Source organism: Melanostigma gelatinosum, assembly GCF_949748355.1.
Source record: "Melanostigma gelatinosum genome assembly, chromosome: 4".
Classification (NCBI taxonomy): Eukaryota; Metazoa; Chordata; class Actinopteri; order Perciformes; family Zoarcidae; genus Melanostigma; species Melanostigma gelatinosum.
In genome coordinates, this window is record NC_136637.1 from 6377703 (window position 1) to 6397045 (window position 19343).

Here is a 19343-nt window from a genome sequence, read left to right on the forward strand (position 1 = left end):
CATGTACATTCTATGCTAAAAAACCCCCACTGCTGTCATAACAATCCTGTCACAATGCTTCGTCAATTTATCTTTAAAAATTTAGTCAACGCAATTCTTTACTCACCCCCGGTACTCCTGATCAATTCAATTTGGTTTTTCCTACATACAATTCTGCAGATTTCATTTAAATAGGCTCTGCTCTTACCTTTTGATTGCAGCTGCTTTGATCAGTTTCCCGAGATGATAAGAATGGCTCCGATTGTCAGCCGGAATCCCCAGCCTCTCGGGAAAACACCTGTTGTTTTGTCTGTTGACAGAAGAAAAAGTCCGTCACGAGATGTCTCTCCTACTGATCGTTAAAGCCAAACTCTGCTACCATGTTGAGAATAAATCTCATGTTGAGGAGGAAACTCAGGTGAACAGACTTAGGTCGAGGCGTTTAGCTCAATTCAAGCAATAAGGTTTATTTGTGACAGAAGTATTATGTCCAGCAGTTAAACGTGCACGGACCTAAAAAGTTCACTCTGTAGGAGCGAATGAAAAGCTAAAAGGCGCTTAGCCAGAGTGCGCATGCGTTCATATATTAGGTCCTCCTTTTGGAGCCTATTGGTCAAAGCAATAGTAGGAGGCGGATTTGTTTTTAGCATTCAAATGGCCTGATGGAGCACTGAGCATCTCCGCCCACACTGGCTCACGTCCGGGATCCGCCTTCTCTGGAACGTCAGTGTGTGAGATGTTGATTCAGCCGCATATTGTTATGTTCGGCCAACTAGATAAGCTAGGCGCTAGATATGCAAGGGCGCCTCTTTCTATCTCTAAGATGGAGCAGGCAGTTGAGACTGGTTCTCTGTAAGACTATGTGACATTTAACTGGGGCAAAAGCTATCCTTCAGAGTTCTAGTAATTTCCACTTTGTTCAGGCGAGTGCGAGAGTGCCCCACCTGGCGTTTTTGACCTTCGTGTACTAGAACTCACATATCCGCGTATAAGCTGTGTTTAACATTGAATGAATGTATATTTTTATTTACACTTTTTAAAGTTCGAGAGAATAACCCTGATGATGTCATAGTGATGTCATCAGGGTCGCTTTAGCTCGGGCTTTAAAATCATAACAGAAGGGTGTGAAGAGATGTGGAGTTTAAAAGACGTGGACGTTGACCCCGGCAGGGAGCGACTAATGAAAAGATGTCATTGGTTGCATTATGGGAAATGTAGGATTCGGTATTTAGGGTGTTTGACCTGTAATTGAGACTTAGTCAGAATTTGATTACGTCTGCGCCTTTTGATTTTTTTTTTCTTTTTTTTTTGTCTCTCACAGGTCCCCGAACTTTATTAGACTTTATAGGCAAAAAATAAACGTTTTGTTTTCACAAGCCTCCTGTGGGTTTCCTCTTCGGTAGAAGACAATCAAATAGTTTGATCTGAGATTTCTTTTTTTTTAATGCAGGCACACCTTATCTTCAACAGCTACTACAGCTCTAGGGCTGCTTAATGCAACAGCACACAAAACATATAGATGTCAGACCAGTGCTGTGCACCTTTAATTGACAGATCCCGTTAGTACTGCTGGGTCGTGTGTGTGTGTGTGTGCGTGTGTGTGCGAGTTGGGGTGGAGGGGCGGGGCTTGTGTATCTCCGCCTTAGGACTTCACAATAAGTGCCCTTAGAAGGAGAGCCTGTCAGAGTATAAACTGGAGAGCTTTTCTTTCTTTTTTTGCGATTTTAGTGGCAGCAACTCTTAAATTCCTAACTGTCAAATCATCAAAACCAACTTTTCTGCTCAGTGACGAGTTAGGATGCAGGATAACATGTTCTCGGGTAAGTGTTATTTGAATTGTCCATACCTTCATTATAAGGCAGTGTGGGCGCACTAACTGTAACTTTATGGATTCATGCGTACCTCTTCTGGACTCATTTATCCTGCTCTTCCGCGTGGCGTTTACGTAACCTGCTTGCGTCGGACAGCTCTATCCAGGCAAAAGATGTCCAGCCAACAAACTAATCCGCGTGTTTTGTTATGCAGGATAATCTCCACAAATCGTCCTAGTGCCTACTACAGAAGGACGGGGGACGTGTCCCGGTGCAGAAGTGGCTGCCGTGAGAGGCGGCGGTGGCGGGGGAAGGTGAGCAGCGCAGTCCGCGGAGGGTGACAGGGGCATGGAGATGTTGCGCCGCTCTTCTGTGTTCGCGGCCGAAGTGTTTGACCGCTCGCCCACCGACAAGGAGCTGGTGTCCCAGGCCAAGGCGCTGTGCAGGGACTACATTCACTCCAGGCTCAACCGCGCCGGGATAGGCTGGTCGAAGCCTGACCACGGGCGGGCTGCATCAGGCGGGGCGCTGGGAGATATATCGTCGGTCCTGCTGTGGCTGGGTGAGGTTCTTTTGTTTTTGGACCACGGTCCGCTTAACACTGTGTGAACTACCAGTCAGTTTTACAGAGACGTTATGGTGGACCTCAGACTGCAGTGATATCTGCTGCATTGAAAAACAATACCCATTGAAATCATTCCGAAAACCGTATTTGAACCGTTGTTTAAAACAAATAATTCCAAAAATCACAAACAAAAGAATCAATTGAACATTAAAACATATTTGACTGAATGTTCAGTTGTGTGTGGTTGGCGGAGCGCTCCTATGACTCATTTTCACTGAAACACCTGGATTCCCAGGAAAATAATATATTCACAGTTTCATTTAGCTAATGTTTGGATGTTTGCCCAGTATGAAAACCGATACAGTTCTGAGGTTTAGCTTTACCATTTGTGGTTATCACCCCACCTCCAGTTTAGTTGTGCAATTCACTGGAAACTCAGATGGAACAGAGACACTGTTTGTTAAAAGGAAACAGAGGGGATGGTTCATGTCTGGGAACACTTTCCAGCAGAGTGTACAACAAAAACTGTGATTCAAACGGACTACGGCAAGAATCTACTGAAGAGATTAGATAACAGACTGTTGGACTTTGTTCATTTAAATACTGGATATGAAGTCATTCCAGGTTACAACAAAGCATATACTGCTCATGAATTATATTTAAAAAATCAGGTGAAATCAGATTTTGAATATAAGGAATAGTTTGATATTTTGGAAAATATGCTTAGTCGCTTCTCTGCTGAGACTTAGATGAGTAGATGGATATCACTCTCGTGTTTGTACAGAAAAATGGTTAGCATAGCACAAAGACAAACATCAGGGGCTTAATGGTTTTGGTGAGATTCATAATTGACTCGTGGCTAAGCCCCGCCCACCTGCTGCTCCTCCATCAAGCTGTCAGAGCTATGTTACCATGGAGCCCACACTGTCACTAACTGCATTCCCTGAAGAAATATAGAATTTTTGGAGAAGCGATTTCCGAGAGAATCAGACAGAAGTGGGTTTGGAGTATAAATCCATGCTGTTAAACTGATTCAGCAGTGAAAACGGGTCATAAAGATATAAGCTAAAGCCTACAGTGTAAAAGTGAACCACCACATCACCTGGAGATGGAGACAGAAGACAATGGAGTTAGCAACAACACTATAAAGCAGAATCAAGTTCTTTATTTACCGTTACAATTAATAAGCTAAAGTAGCATGTTTATCCATTCAGTAGCTAAGAAGGGCTAACGCTAGTTAACGATGTGCTAATATACTTTGCTGATGTTGGCTCCACAGGCTTTTACGTAGAAACGTAATGTTTTAGAAAGTCACATCTCCTTCCAACCTCTCCGGATAACGAGTATCACTATTACGCAACGTTTAACCAGGACTAGCTCCAAATCCACAACACCCGCCTGAAAATTGAAGAAAAAGTGGTCGGAGCGGAGCTGGTTGACGCTACGCTATGATTGGCCAGTCTGCATTCGAGGGGCGGGACTTAGCAAATGGTCATTTAGAACGCACTTTTAAATTTAAAGCGAGAATATGTAGCTTTTGCCAGAAAATGAACATTGTGGCTACAAATGCTGAGCTACTGTTTCAGCTATTGTTACAATAGCACAAGTGGAGAACAGTTAAGCCAGTTGATTGAGTCAGTTTTGTCTGTTGTACAGCAATATTAACCTAAAGCTAACAGTAGCTACCATAAGCTACTGGTCTTAAAGTTGTTTTTTTTGCTGCAAATGAAGTCAACTATTGATTTGTTCGAGGAAGTTATTGCTTCTTTCAAGTCTTGCTTTAGTTGTGTGGATAGCCCAAATGCAGTTCAAGTCAGAGGCACTACAGTCGATAAAAAATGTTCCCGCTGAGTTTAGCCTCCTGTGTTTTGGCCAGGTGATGAGTTGGAGTACCTTCGACCCAACGTGTACCGCAACGTAGCGCGACAGCTCAACATCACAGTGGCTTCAGAGAGTATTGTGTCAGACGCCTTCCTGGCTGTGGCTGCAGACATTTTCTCCACAGGTAGGTCCACATCAGTATCTGGTTGTATTGTAAATCAAGCCATGCGTGCAGGCCTGCATGAACTAACTGTAGCGCTTTTGTTATCAGCTACGCAAACTTCAAAGGAAGATTACGGATCGTTTTTGCTGTTTTAGGGAAGTTCTTCTTTTTGTCGAAACCAAGAAGGAGGAACATACGGTAGCTTGAGACAAATACAATAAAGATATTTAAATGTCTGGAGCGCTGTTACTGCTCCTATTAATGCTTTACTATTGAATTACGAGAGCAAGCCATCATTTCCTCCCCCTCAAACATCAACTAATTCCAGCCAACTTTTTCATGTAAACACCTTCTTTTTGCAGGGTGAGTGCGGAATTCTCCAGTTGTCCGACACATTTTGTTGCAGTCATTATCCCCTTACAGGAAGGGAACCGCAGGGAAAACATTCAGTCCATATTAGGTTAACATGTTGCCAGAGCGAGTGATTGTTACAGACAGTTTGGACCCCACCCACGGAGTTCAGTCATCAGCCTCGGCTGATTTGTACCTTCGGGGCTGTAACAAAGCAATCTGCTGCAAAAGTAATTAAATTAAATTAAAAGAAAATCAGGTTTGTGTGGTCCTTGAAAGTGCAAAGTTACTGAGAAATATCCCTGACTACTTCAGACCTATCATTACGAAAGAATATCTACCTAAATCGAAACATGTTCTGGGATGTACATGGGCAGACACACGGTTAGGCTCTAGTTTCAGTATACAGGATGACAATGTAGCCCTCAATGACTACAAATGTAAATGTGGACATACTGTGTAACGCTGGCAGTCTGTGTCACTGTGAGGAGGAAGTCATGGGCAGCAGTAGATAATGACTACAAACTCTTCTGATGCTTTTAAGCTCATTCACAAACGTCATGCTGCCTTACACAAGGCACAGATAAACGACAGCCGAAACACACTCTCACACCGAGCATGTTACACCGGTATCCGCTTTTAAAACTTTCTAATTTAAACCCACAGTGAATTTTTTTCTCCACCGCAAATTCCCCTTATGAATACGGAGTTTTTAGTGCCTTTGAGCTCACAGTTTTGAATTTTATGGCCCTCAACTTTACTGTTCCGGTTCAGTCTCATCACTTTCACTTGTTTCTGGCTGCTGTTTTCAGTGGAAAGGGAAGGGACCGTGAGACCCATCACTGCCGAAGCTCGCAGTTTGGCTCATTTTCTTAAACTACTATAGCAAGCTCGCTAACTAGCCAGCTGTCCGCTAGCTTGCTAGCTTGCTAGCTTGTTAATTCCACAATGCTTGAATGCCAGACTTTTTTTTACAGAAAACAACAAAGTTGTTACTCATCTGGCGATAGCAATGTGCTTTTCCTACACTGTGGCAAGAGTGTGTGTGTGTGTTATCTCCACTTGGTCTTTGGGTTCTTTTTGGGGAACATGTGTGTTTCAAACTGGGGCATGGGAGTTTGAAAGACGCGGGCATTTAACAGGGCTGAAACACAAGACGCAGTTGAGTTGCTGTCAGACTTGGCAGATGTTATTTATTTTTTGAATTGACTCATTTTAAAAGGTAAACCTTCACTTAGAATTGATGAACTCACCATAAATTGGACAGCAGCATTGCAAGTGCACACAGTGGAGAGTGTCATTCTGCAAATTCCAGGTCTCACAGTTAAAGAGAAACATGACCTCCGTTTACCAGATCCTAGGAATGAATCGGATGACAGATACAGAAGATGGATGGAGTTGGGGCCTCATTTTGTATCCGTTAGACATGTAAACACTGCAAAAAGAGTCTGAGGCTTTGACTGTAAATGGTGCTGCGGCAGAAACTCAACAAGTGAACCAAGAAAAATGATCTGCTCACTAATATAGCAAGGCGAACTGCCTGCCTGCCTGCTTGGCGCCAGCGCCTTCTGTTTGGGTTTCCTTCTCTGTGGGACAGACAGGCATGTAGGCCTCTTGCCTGGCTGCTGTTGACGTTTTAGAGTTTGTTCATCCATCTGTGAATAAGAGCTGCTGACAGAATTTTGCTGCAATAAAAACTCCTCAAAAATAGCCACTCCACTTTGATTTGAGAACCCTCAAATCAACAAATAATAATTTGTTTGCAAAATATGCGTTCATACATCACATAGCAGGACGTAAATGGCTCTGTGCATGAAGCTTTGAGTGCGGATGCAGTGTAGTTTGTTCTAACGGTGTATTTCCTGTCAGGTGTGACATGGGGGAAGGTGGTGTCTTTGTACGCCGTGGCAGGAGCCCTGGCAGTGGACTGTGTTCGCCACGGCCACCCGGCTATGGTCCATACCATTGTTGACTGCATGGGGGAGTTTGTCCGCAAGAGCCTGATCTCCTGGTTAAAAAGGAGAGGGGGCTGGGTAAGGGCAAGTTCTTTGTTTTTTTTACCTGATGGCTTGTTTGTGTAAGTGTTGCTGATGAAATAACTCTAAGACTTTACTTTCACAGTGGTAAACTGAAGGTGGGTGTGTGTGTGTGTGTTTTTTCTCTTGTTTCCGCCATGCTGGATGTGGTAAAGTATGTCAAACGAACTACAAAAAAATAGTCCGTGTCAATATTATGGAAATGTTTTATTGGGCATGAAAAAGTAAGTAAACAAGTGCTTCAATCTGTTTTTCTTCATACTTCTGTGTTGGTGGGTGTGTTATGAATATTAGGGCTGCAATCCTCTGATTGTTTTCTTCATTATTCCATTTGTGGTTAGGTCTATAAAATATCAGAAGAACGTGAAAAATAAACATGAATATTTTTCCAGAGCCCAAGGTGGCCGCTTCAAGTTGTCGGCATCCTCAGGGTCTGAAAAGTGAAGCTGAAGTGCCTTAAACTTAAACATTCTCCTTAATGTCCAGCAGGGGGCGACTCCTCTGGTTGCAAAAAGAAGTCTGGTTGTATAGAAGTCTATGAGAAAATGACTCTACTTCTCACTTGATTTATTGCCTCAGTAAACATTGTAAACATGATCTTATGGTCTAAATGTAGTCTTCAATACAGCATGATGTTCTTTGAGTAAATTAAGCAGGGTATGCTTTAGGGCGGGGCTTACTGTGATTGACTGTCTGCTCAGGGAGTCGTCCATGTATTCGTCTTGCAGCTTTAACCCTTTCACTGTGTTTTCACTTCATGAAAGTTAATTGTAACATTTTAGTTGCCCAACAATGTCTTATTCAGCGTTCCGTTGTACTTAGCTCCACCCTCTTGTGTTACTTCTGGTTGCAAAAAACAAGATGGCGACAGCCATGCCGAGCTCGAGGCTTCTAAACGGCAGTCCGCAAACCAATGGGTGACGTCACGGTGACTTCGTACACTTCTTATATGTGGTCTATGGTCCCAAATTTCTTAAAGATATGAAACAAAGAAAAGCAGCAACTCTTCACATTTGAGAAGCTAGATTAGAACTATGTAATGTTTGACTTTTTTGATTAATTTATTGTCAAAATATTCTGTCAATCGACTAATTGATAACTCAACTGATCCTTTTAGCTCTAATTCATATTGAGCACACGATCCCCCGGTTATCTGGAGATTATCTGCATATGACGTACAGAGGCATACAGCTCCCTTTTAATATTTCAATGATACACCAGCTGGTACGAGAGAAAAATATAAACTTGCTGTTAAGTAGCTACACGAGAAAATATATTGCCATATGATACAAGATGAATGTGGATAAAGTCATGAGGTGCGAATGATATTGTATTATACTGGGGCGGGATTAATAGTCAAAGAAAGGTCGAAGGCTGTATGATAACAGGATTAAAACACTGTGTATTGACAATATAACACCTACATCCACCCCACAGCTTCAGACAGAATAGTAGAAGTCTATTCTATTCTGCAGAATCCTATCAATAAGAAAAGCCGTGATGATAAAATCCTGCAGAGACAACAAAGCGCACCAGAAGGAACAAGGCCTGGCAACGGGCCTCTGCGCTGCTGGAAAGAGCAAAACAAGTGAACAAATGCGCCCATGCACTCAGAGACATGGCACCCAAGTCGGTTTTGTTTTCAGGGCAAGTGGAGTGTGACCAAATGAAGAGCAATGCATTGTATAACTGACCTCATGAGCACAAATGAGGGACCTGTCCCAGTCTAAACTCAAACTGTAATATTTCCACACTGGGAGATAATCAGCATGTGGGGAAAAACTCCATAACAATTTGTGATGTGACTGATCTGAGGAGGGAGAAGTGTTTAGTGTCAGGACTGACACTTAAACTGCTCTCTGTGAAATCTCATTGTCTACGAAAGTGCTCCAGTTATATAAGTAGACTTTTCGAGTAAGCATTGCAGAGATTGCAGTGTTGGCTTTGGCTTTGAAAGAAACACATGTTGGGAATTATTGGGGGTTTTTTTCTTCTTTTTTTTTCTCCTTGTTTCATTCCACAGTCTGAATTCATTTGGTGAGCTCTGTGTTCTCTCTCCCGTCACAGGTGGATGTAACTAAATGCGTGGTGAACACCGATCCCAGCTTCCGCTCTCACTGGCTGGTGTCCGCGGTCTGTGCCTTCGGACACTACCTGAAGGCCACTGTGTTGTACCTCCTCAGAGACACGTGAAGGACAAAGTCACGCACTGGGTTTTTTGTAGCGGACTGACCGACACTGTACCCCGCCACCAGCACTCCACTAAAGCTTCCACTGCTGTGGATTATGTTTACACTCGTTTGCACTGAGCCTTCGTGGACGATGAACGCCTGTCCATTCACAGAAAAAGGACTTTCCGTGCTTCCTCTGCAAGATTGTCTATTTATTGTTAATAGTAAGGTTATGGCACACTTTTGACGCGAATGTATAGAATCACCCACTCTTAATGTTTTTAGCTGATCATTTGTTCCACAATCAGCAGAACTGCTCATTCGTTTCGCTTCCTGTTTGGCAGAGGCTTGGCTGCCCCTAGTGGTTGGAAATTGTAACTGTACTTTGTTGTACAAAAATCTCTAGCAATATATATGCAAAATACAATTAAGGAACTGTACGGCGATTAATTGATATTGTATCAAAAGATGATTGAGGGAAGAGTATGGGAGGGTCTTTGCTTTTCCTCTCCCTCAAGATTTATATTGTGTTTCAGCCCTCCCTTGCCAGAATAATATAAAAAGGGACCAAATAGTTACGATTGGCTGTGTGGATATTGGTGAGTCAATGCTTTTCCTCCGTACTCTCATAATATTTTTAGATAATAGGAGTATAGTGTTACATTTTTCTATTCAAGCAAATATATATATATTCGGAAAGAATGTATATTTTAAACAATAAGATTCAGACCCCTTCCCCACCCTAATGATGTTTGTACACAGGAAAAACGGGAGAGTAATTTTTCCGGAGTTACAATTATTTTCCACTGAAGGAGTCATATTTAATCATTTTGGAGTGTAATTACTTCCAGTAGCCAGTAGAGTGTGAGTAAATATTCAGAATAAAATCTATTGGAGTAAAACAGCGTGACCACGCCCACAACGGTTCCTTAAGTTTCGTTTCTGCCGCCATGACACCTCTCGCTACACTGGAATGAGCTGACGTTTTATGGAACGGAAGGGCTGAAGTGAGGAACAGAAGACGGCATTTGAAATAACATGTCAGGTAAGGTCATTCGTTTTGGTTAACTTCATGTGTGTAAGGTACATTGTGTAGCAACATTGCAGCTAACCTAACGTTACTTCACTATTTGCATTGTCAGATATGAGCCGTAGCTTCTGATTGTTCGCGTTAGCAGATGCTAACGGTAGCTTCTAACGTTTTCACATAACTTAGTCACAGTCAAACGTTAGCTTCTAACGCATTAACATCAATTCGCAAAATATTTGGTGGTTTATGGACATATTAACGTCGACACACCTGGATTAAAGTCTCAATAAAGTAGTATTAGCTATCATCAGTAGCCAGCGGACTTCACTGAGCAGGTGCATGTGTGTTTTATTCTGTGTAGAGGGGCTGTCTTTTGCTGCAGTTAGTTGGTGCAACAGGTACATTTTACTGTGAAAATGGCTATGTAGAATTTGCAGTTTGTTGGCGTCAACACGTGTATTTTACTCAGAAAGGAGCTGTTAACGACCGTTTTAAGCTGCATTTGTTGGCGCTAACCTGTGTATTTTACTCTGAAAAGAGCTGTTAAAAACCGTTTTAAACGGACTGTTTCTAGCTGCGTTTGTGGGCGCTAACACGTGTATTTTACTCTGAAAAGAGCTGTTAACGACTGTTTTAAGCAACTGTTTCCGGCTGCGTTTGTTTGCGCTAACACGTGTATTTGACTCTGAAAAGAGCTGTTAACGACTGTTTTAAGCAACTGTTTCCGGCTGCGTTTGTTTGCGCTAACACGTGTATTTGACTCTGAAAAGAGCTGTTAATGACTGTTGGACTGTTTCTAGCTGCGTTTGTTGCCGCCAACACGTGTATTTGACTCTGAAAAGAGCTGTGTTGATGGACTGTGTTTCGCTGCAGTTCATCAGCACCCTGGTCGATGCAACATGTGTGTTATACTTTGAAAAAATGCACTTCACTCTGTTGACTGCTAAAACTAGCTGGGCTTGACATTGGCACGGGCCACTCGCGAAGTGCGGGTAGAATTCCGCAGCATAAGCTGATTGATCTGTTGCACTGTGGCATGCTAGAGACGGCCAAGTCGGAGACAACCAGGTGAAGTAGACATTGTTCAAGATGAGACAACTGGTTACATTTCTGATGATGTGTTCACGCCAAACGCAGTAGATTACATACAAAGTCTATGCACAGCCACTATGAGACTGGAGTGACGCGAATTGGCGATTCAAGCGAATGAACAGGTCCCTTTAGTACAGCGTAATAAAGACGTGCTTAAAATGTCCCTCGTTTTTATAATGAAATAGTTTACCCTTGTGGAGACCTACTATTAGTCCATGCATCATGTCTTTCTAATGTTGGCTTACTGTGGTATTACTAATGTTGGCAGTCAGCTGTTTCTGATAATGAAACTAATTTAATTGTTTTTGTCATGAAGGATGCAAGCTGTAAGAGTGAAGTACAGAGATCGTCAGAAGTACATTTGTTATGAGGGGCAACTAACCTTCAAATCATTTTTGGATTGTGGTGAGTGAAAAATATTGCACACACTAACCTGTGGAACAATACACTTGGGATGTCACTCTATGTTTTGCATACCTGAAAGTCTTTTCCCTGGAATAGCAAAGGTCTGCATGGAACACTGTCAGTTTTGGGATTACAATGTTCAAGTGAAGATGGCCTTCTGATTGCTGTCTGTTATGTTTTTCTGCAAATACACAACCGATTCATCACTAAGCTTGTCCCTTGGTATTTTGTCTTCACAGTTGCCAAGAAATTTGACCTTCCAACCTTGGACTTAAAAGTCTATGATGAATCAAAGACCGAAGTTGATGAGGAGGTGTTTGAGTTTCTACTAAAGAAACAAGACATTGGTGTGCTGGAGATTTGTCTACCCCAAGACCCAAATCTTGAGGGTTAGTTACTTATTAGCTTATAACTTCATATTTATCTGTACGGCTTGGTCAATCTAACATGTTTTGAATATGCAAGACAATTTAATATATCTGAGTTGGGGTTTTTTAAAATCTTATTTAGATATTTTGAAATCATCTCTGCTCACCCTTTCCACAATTTCTGGAACTGTTGTGGGCATGATACAATGTGAAATATTTGCATTCCTCTAATAATGGATGTGTGCACTTATATTGTCTTATAGTCACATTGTTAATCACATTAGTTCAATGTTAATATGATTTCTAGATTCTTTGAGCTCCCCTTCATGCTCCTCCTTTGCAAGCTTCAGTGGAGACAATGAGAGGGACTCGGACGACACCACTATATTGCAGCATAGTCCTGCTACAAGACAAAGAGATGAGGGAAGTCATCTAGCTCAGGTAAGCTCTGCAGTTTCCCTTGCATCCTTTCTGAAGGTTTAAAAAAAATGCCAAGGTTGAATGGTAAATGGCTGAATAACTGAAGTTGTAAAATTGTGGCCATTCTGTTTGATAATACTTGATGTCATTATTGTTTTAAACGTTTCATTGTGTTCATTTTTGTTCTTCCCACTTAGATGATTGAAGACATCCTGAAGAACAAACCTGGAGGAGAGAGGATCATGAATGAGTATGCCCGAACAAAAAGCCTAACGGATGCCAGAAGACGTGATATGGTCAAGATATTGGTCGCACATATGACAAGTGAACATGGGTATGTTGTCATGTTGTTATTATTACATACCTGCACTCCTAATACACATGTGTGTCTTGAATTGACACAGTACAACACCCCTCTTTTAGCAGGTGGAATTTACACATCAATACTTTTGATTGGAGCACATATAGTAAAGTCTGTGTGTTTGTGTGTAGGACAAGTCCTTCAAGGCGCGTTAAAGAGGACTACGCAAGGGGCATCACTACCTTGTACCCATACCTGGCCGATCCTAGGAGCAAGTTAGGCTATGTAAGTACATTAAAACGTCTAACTTATTTACTTTTCACTTGCTTGGAATGTAAATATTTCAACTGCTGTTTTACAGATGGGTAGTGTTTTTATTTCAAATAAAGATCTGTAAACATTACTGCATGGCAACAAGGGCTGTCACTTTTTGAACATTTGTTTGAATGTAATTAACATTCAAACTCTAATGACTCATTTGAATAAAAAATGTACAGTCTATATCCACAGCTGACTGTTTAACGTAGTTTACTTTGTCACCCAACAGAGGGCGCTCTAACGTATTGCGTGTCATTTCATATTTGTTCGAGTGTTATTTTTGGAAAAGGTGACAGCCCTAATGGCCACCATCTCTGCCTTCCCCGTAAGTTGAACTCTGGCGGTGTTAAAGCTCAGTTTACTTTCGCACCGCAAGGGTTAGCCCATTAACAAGACACAACACTAACCGTGTAATACAATAACCTCTGTTTTTCAAAATAACTGTCATTAGAAAGAAAGGCCTCATCACAATACTAGGAAATATGATAGTTTTTGGGGAAAGATTAAACTATTTCAACTTGTTCAATCAAACTGAATAACCCTTTTTACTTTAGGAGCATTATTACAATGCAGAAGATGGGAGTGGGTATCTGGCATGGAGACTGAAATTTGTTCAGAAGGAAGCATCGGAGGGAAAAAAGAAGACCTGCAGTCAGTCACAAACACTAACTGGTATGTGTGAAGTCTAATTCATAATGCATGATGAGGGAATAATCATATAATGTATATATATATATATATATATATATATATATATATATATATATATATATATATATATATATATATCCTATTTTTCTTCTGGAGACGTAAGTGCCTGCATGGCCATCCTTGCAGAGTTTTCCAAGCCTTATTTCTTATATCTTAGGACATAATATCATATACTAACCCAGTAATTGATAAAAGTGCCACCACTATTACAGGTGGTCCAAAAGCAGAAAGAGACTCATTCAGAGTGGAAAACGGGCTAACCACAGAAAGCCTGTGCTGCGAGGCCATTGCGCTTATGAAGCATACAGCTGATGAAGCAACTGTGAAGGAGAAGATGAAGCAGACCTTTACCTATCGCCAAGACATGGTTCATGACCCAGTGAAGTCCTCTGAACTATTCACAGCGTTTCCAAGATTCCTGGACATGGCAGGACTGGTATGTGAACGTTCTACTGCCACTGTCATGACAATATTATTTCTGTTCTACAATAGCCTGGGTAGGGTTGTAAGATCTGTCATGACCATGGTGCTACACCATAATGTTTACTGTTCTGTTTTGACCAATTCTATCTTGTCTGCAGATTGACCAAGACTTTGGTCTGATGTTTGGGGATGCTGCTACTACAAAGTTCCTGGAGAGATGGCCTACTATCTACAAACAGAAAGTCCTCGAACAAAGCCGTGGCCTCACACAGACAGCCGATCTTCAAGACCTGGTTCAAAATGCTGAATGCACAACAGACGTGGAAAATGGTATGCTAAAAGTTAAGGATCATAGTTATGGAAGAGAGAATAGTTTTTGAATGAAAAATGGATTGACTGTTCGCTTGTAGTAAATGCTTGTTTATGAATTTTTACTTCCAGGATGGGACAGTGACATGTCATCCATTTTGGTTCTTGTCCACCTTCTACCACCATCACCACATGGCCGCAAGAGACCAGGAAAACTCTCAGCCAGACAAGCCAGTGACCGTCTTGTGAAATTCATTAAGGTGAGGTTACAGTTCAATTAAACTGGAAAATCGTCACTGTTCTGTCCCCTTTTCTAAACCTTTCAATCCTCTTTTTAAGATTATGGTCAATTAAGACATTTCCTTAAACTGACTAATTTTATAGCTGACTAATTCATTATTTTTTCTGTCACAGACTGGGATGAGCATCCAGGGGCATCTGGACGGCATCGTGGAAAGCCTTCAACCATACCTGCTAGCTGTGGGGACCCAGAAGAGTCTGATTCACAAATACTTCATTGTGATTGACAAGCATGCAATACCTTGTAAGTCACCAGACACACTTGCCTGTTTTGATGAGCTTTTCAAAGCTCATTTTGTCTTTGGTACTTCGTACAACCAGGATCTGGTAAATGTGTACAACTTCTTGCAAACCACGATCTTTGAAATCGATGTTGATACCACTAAGGTGAATCCAAGGGTTGCAGAGTTGAGGGCTCGGATGCTGCATTGAGTTGATACGAAGATGTTTTGTTTTATTTGCAAAATCCCCCAGGCAAACACCAATTCCCTGACAAAACACTTGAAGTTGATCCACGGACTTTGTTCAGGAAAGACCCTTCGTCTTAAATGTGGTCAGGCTGGTTGTTCACTAGTTTATGGCACTTTTTCTGGGTTTCGAAAGCATCTAAATAAAGCACATGAACCTTGTTCTGATCCTGGTGAAGGCCCATCTACATCTGAAGATTTAGCAGCAAGTAATTTTGATGACTTGCCAGCAAGAAGTTCACCTTCTGACTCAGTCCTTCTCAAAAGGAGTCTTGTAGACAGCTGCGCTGCAACAGTAGCCGAACTTAAAGTGGCAGGCGTAAGTGAAACAACTGTTAACTCTTTGGTAATTTCGATGGAAGAGATTGTTGACGATATCCATAATCAAGCAAAAGAATCTGTGAAGAAGTGTCTATCTTTACAGGAGCCTATCAAAAGCGACATTGAGAGCAAAATTGATCAGTGTTTCGAAAAAATGGAAAATCCCTATGGTGTATTAAATTCTGAGAGTAAAAGAAGGCAGTATTTTACAGAGAAGTGGGGAAGGGTAGACTTAGTTGAATATGTTCTTGGTACAAGATTTGATACCCTACGCAATCGCACCACTGGAACTTATGATCAGGTTGTTGTCACTGATAAATTAGTTTACATCCCTATTTTGAAAACTTTACAATTTATTTATCAACATCCTAACATAAAAGAGATGATGCAGACTTCAAGTTCAGGAGAAAATCTTCATGACTTGTGCGATGGAGATCTTTTCAAGAGTCATGATCTATTTTCAAAACAGAAGCATGCCATTCTGATTCAGCTTTTTTATGATGATTTTGAAACTGCAAATCCTTTAGGCTCAAAACGGGGAATACATAAATTAGGTGCACTCTATTTCACCTTGCGGAATTTTTCTCCCAAGTACAACTCAAATCTGCTTAATATTCATTTGGTCGCTTTATTTCATGCCCAAGATGTTAAAACATATGGCTTTTCTAAAATACTTGATCCACTTATGCAGGATATTAAAATACTTGAGAAGGATGGAATTCGGGTCCCCTTGTATGATCAGCCAGTGTATGGAACTATTGTCCAAGTTACAGGTGACAACCTTGGTCTTCACAGTTTGTTTGGTTTTGTTGAATCATTCAGTGCCAGATATTGTTGCCGCTTCTGTCTTGCTGAGAAAGAAGACTTTCAGACTGAGTTTAATGAAGATTCACCCAAGATAGTTTTGCGAACTCGCGCACTTCATGCGGAACATTGCCAAATGATGGAGACAAATCCCACTCTTCCCTATGTGATGGGCGTTAAACGTTCTTGCATTCTAAATTCCTTGCAATATTTCAATACATGTGAAAACTTCTCTGTCGATATTATGCACGATATCTTGGAGGGAGTGGCACAATATGAAATGAAACTTCTATTACTGCACTTGAAAGATAAGTACACAACATTAAAAGAAATAGACTGTAGAATTAGGAGTTTTAACTATGGCTATATGGAGCAAAACAACAAACCTCCTACAGTTAAGTTAAGGGAGGACTCAAATGACTTGGGGTTGAATGCAATCCAATCCTGGTGTTTACTTCGCAATCTACCACTTATCTTTGGAGACTTGGTTTGTCCAAATGATCAACACTGGTATTTGCTACTGCTTTTGCTTCAAATTGTAAACATTGTATTTTCACCAAAGTTATCAAAGGGTATTACTATTTTTTTGAAACACTTAATCGTGGAACACCACAGGTTGTTCAAGCATTTGTTTCCAAACAAAAGGCTGCTACCAAAACATCATTTTATGGTGCATTACCCTATGTGTATTCTTAAAATTGGACCACTTTTGCATAGTTGGTGCATGCGCTATGAAGCAAAGCATCATTTCTTTAAGAAACAATTAAAAAGCTTCAAAAATATCACTAAAACTTTGGCCAAGAAACACCAAAATCAAATAGCATACAGGTGGCAGACATTTGATCCCAATGAAGTGATAATTGGTCCAGGTAATATGGTAGCTTTAAATGTGCTAGACTGGGGCTATGAGATAGCTGAGACTATTCAGGTACCAATTGACACCAAGGTTTTAAATATTAGATGGGCCAAACACCATGGAAATATGTATCGGACGGGTTTAGTCGTTTGTCTGAAGGTTCATTGTGAGATGCCAGTTTTTCACAAAATCCACCATGTAGTTCTGAAAGATGAGAGGTTATTGTTTGTTACATTTGCCCTGCAAACAGTGTGTCTTGATGAGCATTTTAATGCATATAAAGTTGTGTGCACAAAAGACGGACCTCATGTAGTTGATGTGAAAGAGATTTTCTGTTATAAAGCATTTGATGTACAAATGTCATACAGGTGTGATGATGCAAGTTTGTTTATTGTGCCATACTGTTTCCTATGATGTCATAGTGAAAAGGCCAAAGTGTTCCAAAGGTCCAAAATGTATTCTGTAAAATATGTATGGATACATTGCACATTTGTAATACAAAATAATAAATTGTGCTTTGGTAAATACTGATATCTGATTTATTTAACTTGTTGGGTTTAATGATAACCTTCCAGAGTAAGTTCTCTCAGGTTTTAATCATAATTTAGTTCTCTATGGAGTGTAATTTAGTTCTATATGGAGTGGAATATAGTTCTATATGGAGTGGAATATAGTTCTATATGGAGTGGAATGTAGTTCTATATGGAGTGGAATATAGTTCTATATGGAGTGGAATGTAGTTCTATATGGAGTGGAATGTAGTTCTATGTGGAGTGGAATGTAGTTCTATATGGAGTGGAATGTAGTTCTATGTGGAGTGGAATGTAGTTCTATGTGGAGTGGAATAGTTCTAAGTTGAGTAAAATGGCAGTAGAGTTGTTTTCATTTTATGCTACATAGAGTAAATTATCATCATCTAGAGTTAAATACAAACACTGAATAGAGTAAAAAATACTCTGAATCATTAACTCTGAGGCAAGAGTAGATTTTACTCTATATAGACTGGGACCAAATGTTGTATTTTATTGAGTAAAATTTTATTCAATTTGAGTAAAATTTACTCCGACAAATTTACTGTGTACAGGCCCTAATGAGTGATGAATTGAGCCTATGATAACTACATACGTGTATTTCAAACAGCACTATACACTTAATGCAACTTTTTCTCCTTCCTCATTGTTCCATGTGAGGCAGTGTATGCCATTGCTGTACTGCAATTGCAGTAAGGCAAGTTACAGTACATGTTCACTAAGCTAGAGCACTTTGATAACATTTCATTTTGTGAGCATAATTTATACCATGAATAATTTCACTTTTATACGGCACCGGCACGTACACTATGAGTCCTACAAAATATACACGTGTGAGTCATCTGAAACTGTAAATATGAACAACAATAAAATAGTTCTAACTGCAATTTGTCAAGTCAGCAGCAGTAAATAATGATACAATTTTATAAACAGATTGTGCTTTGAAGCTGTTTTCCCAGAAGGTAAGTTGTCTTTCAGATGAAATAAAGTGCTTACTAAGCGTCAATTAAAGGCACCTTGTGAGCAAGTGGTGCTGAACTGATTGAGAGATTGAACTCGTCGATTAGCTTGGTGTGTTACATCAACCAAATGTAAAAAGTTAGTTTTCTAGCTGTCTGTCGTCTCAAACAATGAAAATGAATAAGTCCTTTTCAAACATTTATGACGGAAAAGAAGTAAACCTTTTTGGACGTCTGGTAAATGTTTGTTTTTGTGTGTGTGTAAGTGGTGGATATTATGTAAATGTTTTAATTGCAGTATAAGCCTTTTGCTTAATATTATAGTCTGCTTTTCTCTGCGTGTTTGTGTCTCAGCTAGATGTTGGTGTGAATGATTGTATTTACAGACTGCAAAGAATAAGCGATGCTAGAAACATTGATGGTTATTTGTGACCACCTAGTGGTTGAATCAGAATCACTAGACACAGATTGGCCAACAGATTTATCTGTAAATGACATGATGCAATGTAAATTAAACAATTGTATTAATTTAATTAAAGACTGAGTCTCCAACCACATGGAAATATGTCCCACCTAATGTTCCAACTAAATGACTTAATGTATGCATTTGTTTGATGCATCGCACACCTTCCACGGATCATACTGTGTTTAAGCTTAGTTCAAGTACTTGTTTTTCCCTTTTAGATATACTGTATATCTACGTACTCTTCAATTTTATTGGAGTTTAGAAGTCGAGATGTTTTTTGTTTTAAGAAATTGAATGGTCACTGGAAACCTCTAAACAATAAGTATTAACCTTGTGTTTTTTTTCTTGACAAAAGATAAGTTTTCA

The 19343-nt window shown here is 40.4% G+C and overlaps 2 protein-coding genes across 2 annotated transcripts; both read left to right on the forward strand.

Annotated features, from left to right (window-relative positions):
* The first annotated feature begins 1658 nt into the window (after nucleotides 1–1658).
* On the forward strand, nucleotides 1659–8927 carry boka (BCL2 family apoptosis regulator BOK a). Its single transcript, XM_079267173.1, has 5 exons — nucleotides 1659–1799; nucleotides 2005–2352; nucleotides 4232–4360; nucleotides 6560–6723; nucleotides 8794–8927. Exons 2-5 carry the CDS (start codon nucleotides 2139–2141, stop codon nucleotides 8917–8919), a joined length of 633 nt encoding a protein of 210 aa, XP_079123299.1. The 5' UTR covers nucleotides 1659–1799; nucleotides 2005–2138; the 3' UTR covers nucleotides 8920–8927.
* Nucleotides 8928–9804: 877 nt separating this feature from the next.
* On the forward strand, nucleotides 9805–18047 carry LOC306776466 (uncharacterized protein). Its single transcript, XM_079267172.1, has 11 exons — nucleotides 9805–9942; nucleotides 11336–11424; nucleotides 11664–11813; nucleotides 12100–12233; nucleotides 12410–12546; nucleotides 12705–12798; nucleotides 13386–13503; nucleotides 13755–13978; nucleotides 14124–14295; nucleotides 14407–14534; nucleotides 14689–18047. The coding sequence occupies exons 2-11, from the start codon at nucleotides 11337–11339 to the stop codon at nucleotides 15004–15006; spliced, it is 1563 nt and encodes a 520-aa protein (XP_079123298.1). The 5' UTR covers nucleotides 9805–9942; nucleotide 11336; the 3' UTR covers nucleotides 15007–18047.
* Nucleotides 18048–19343: the final 1296 nt, after the last annotated feature.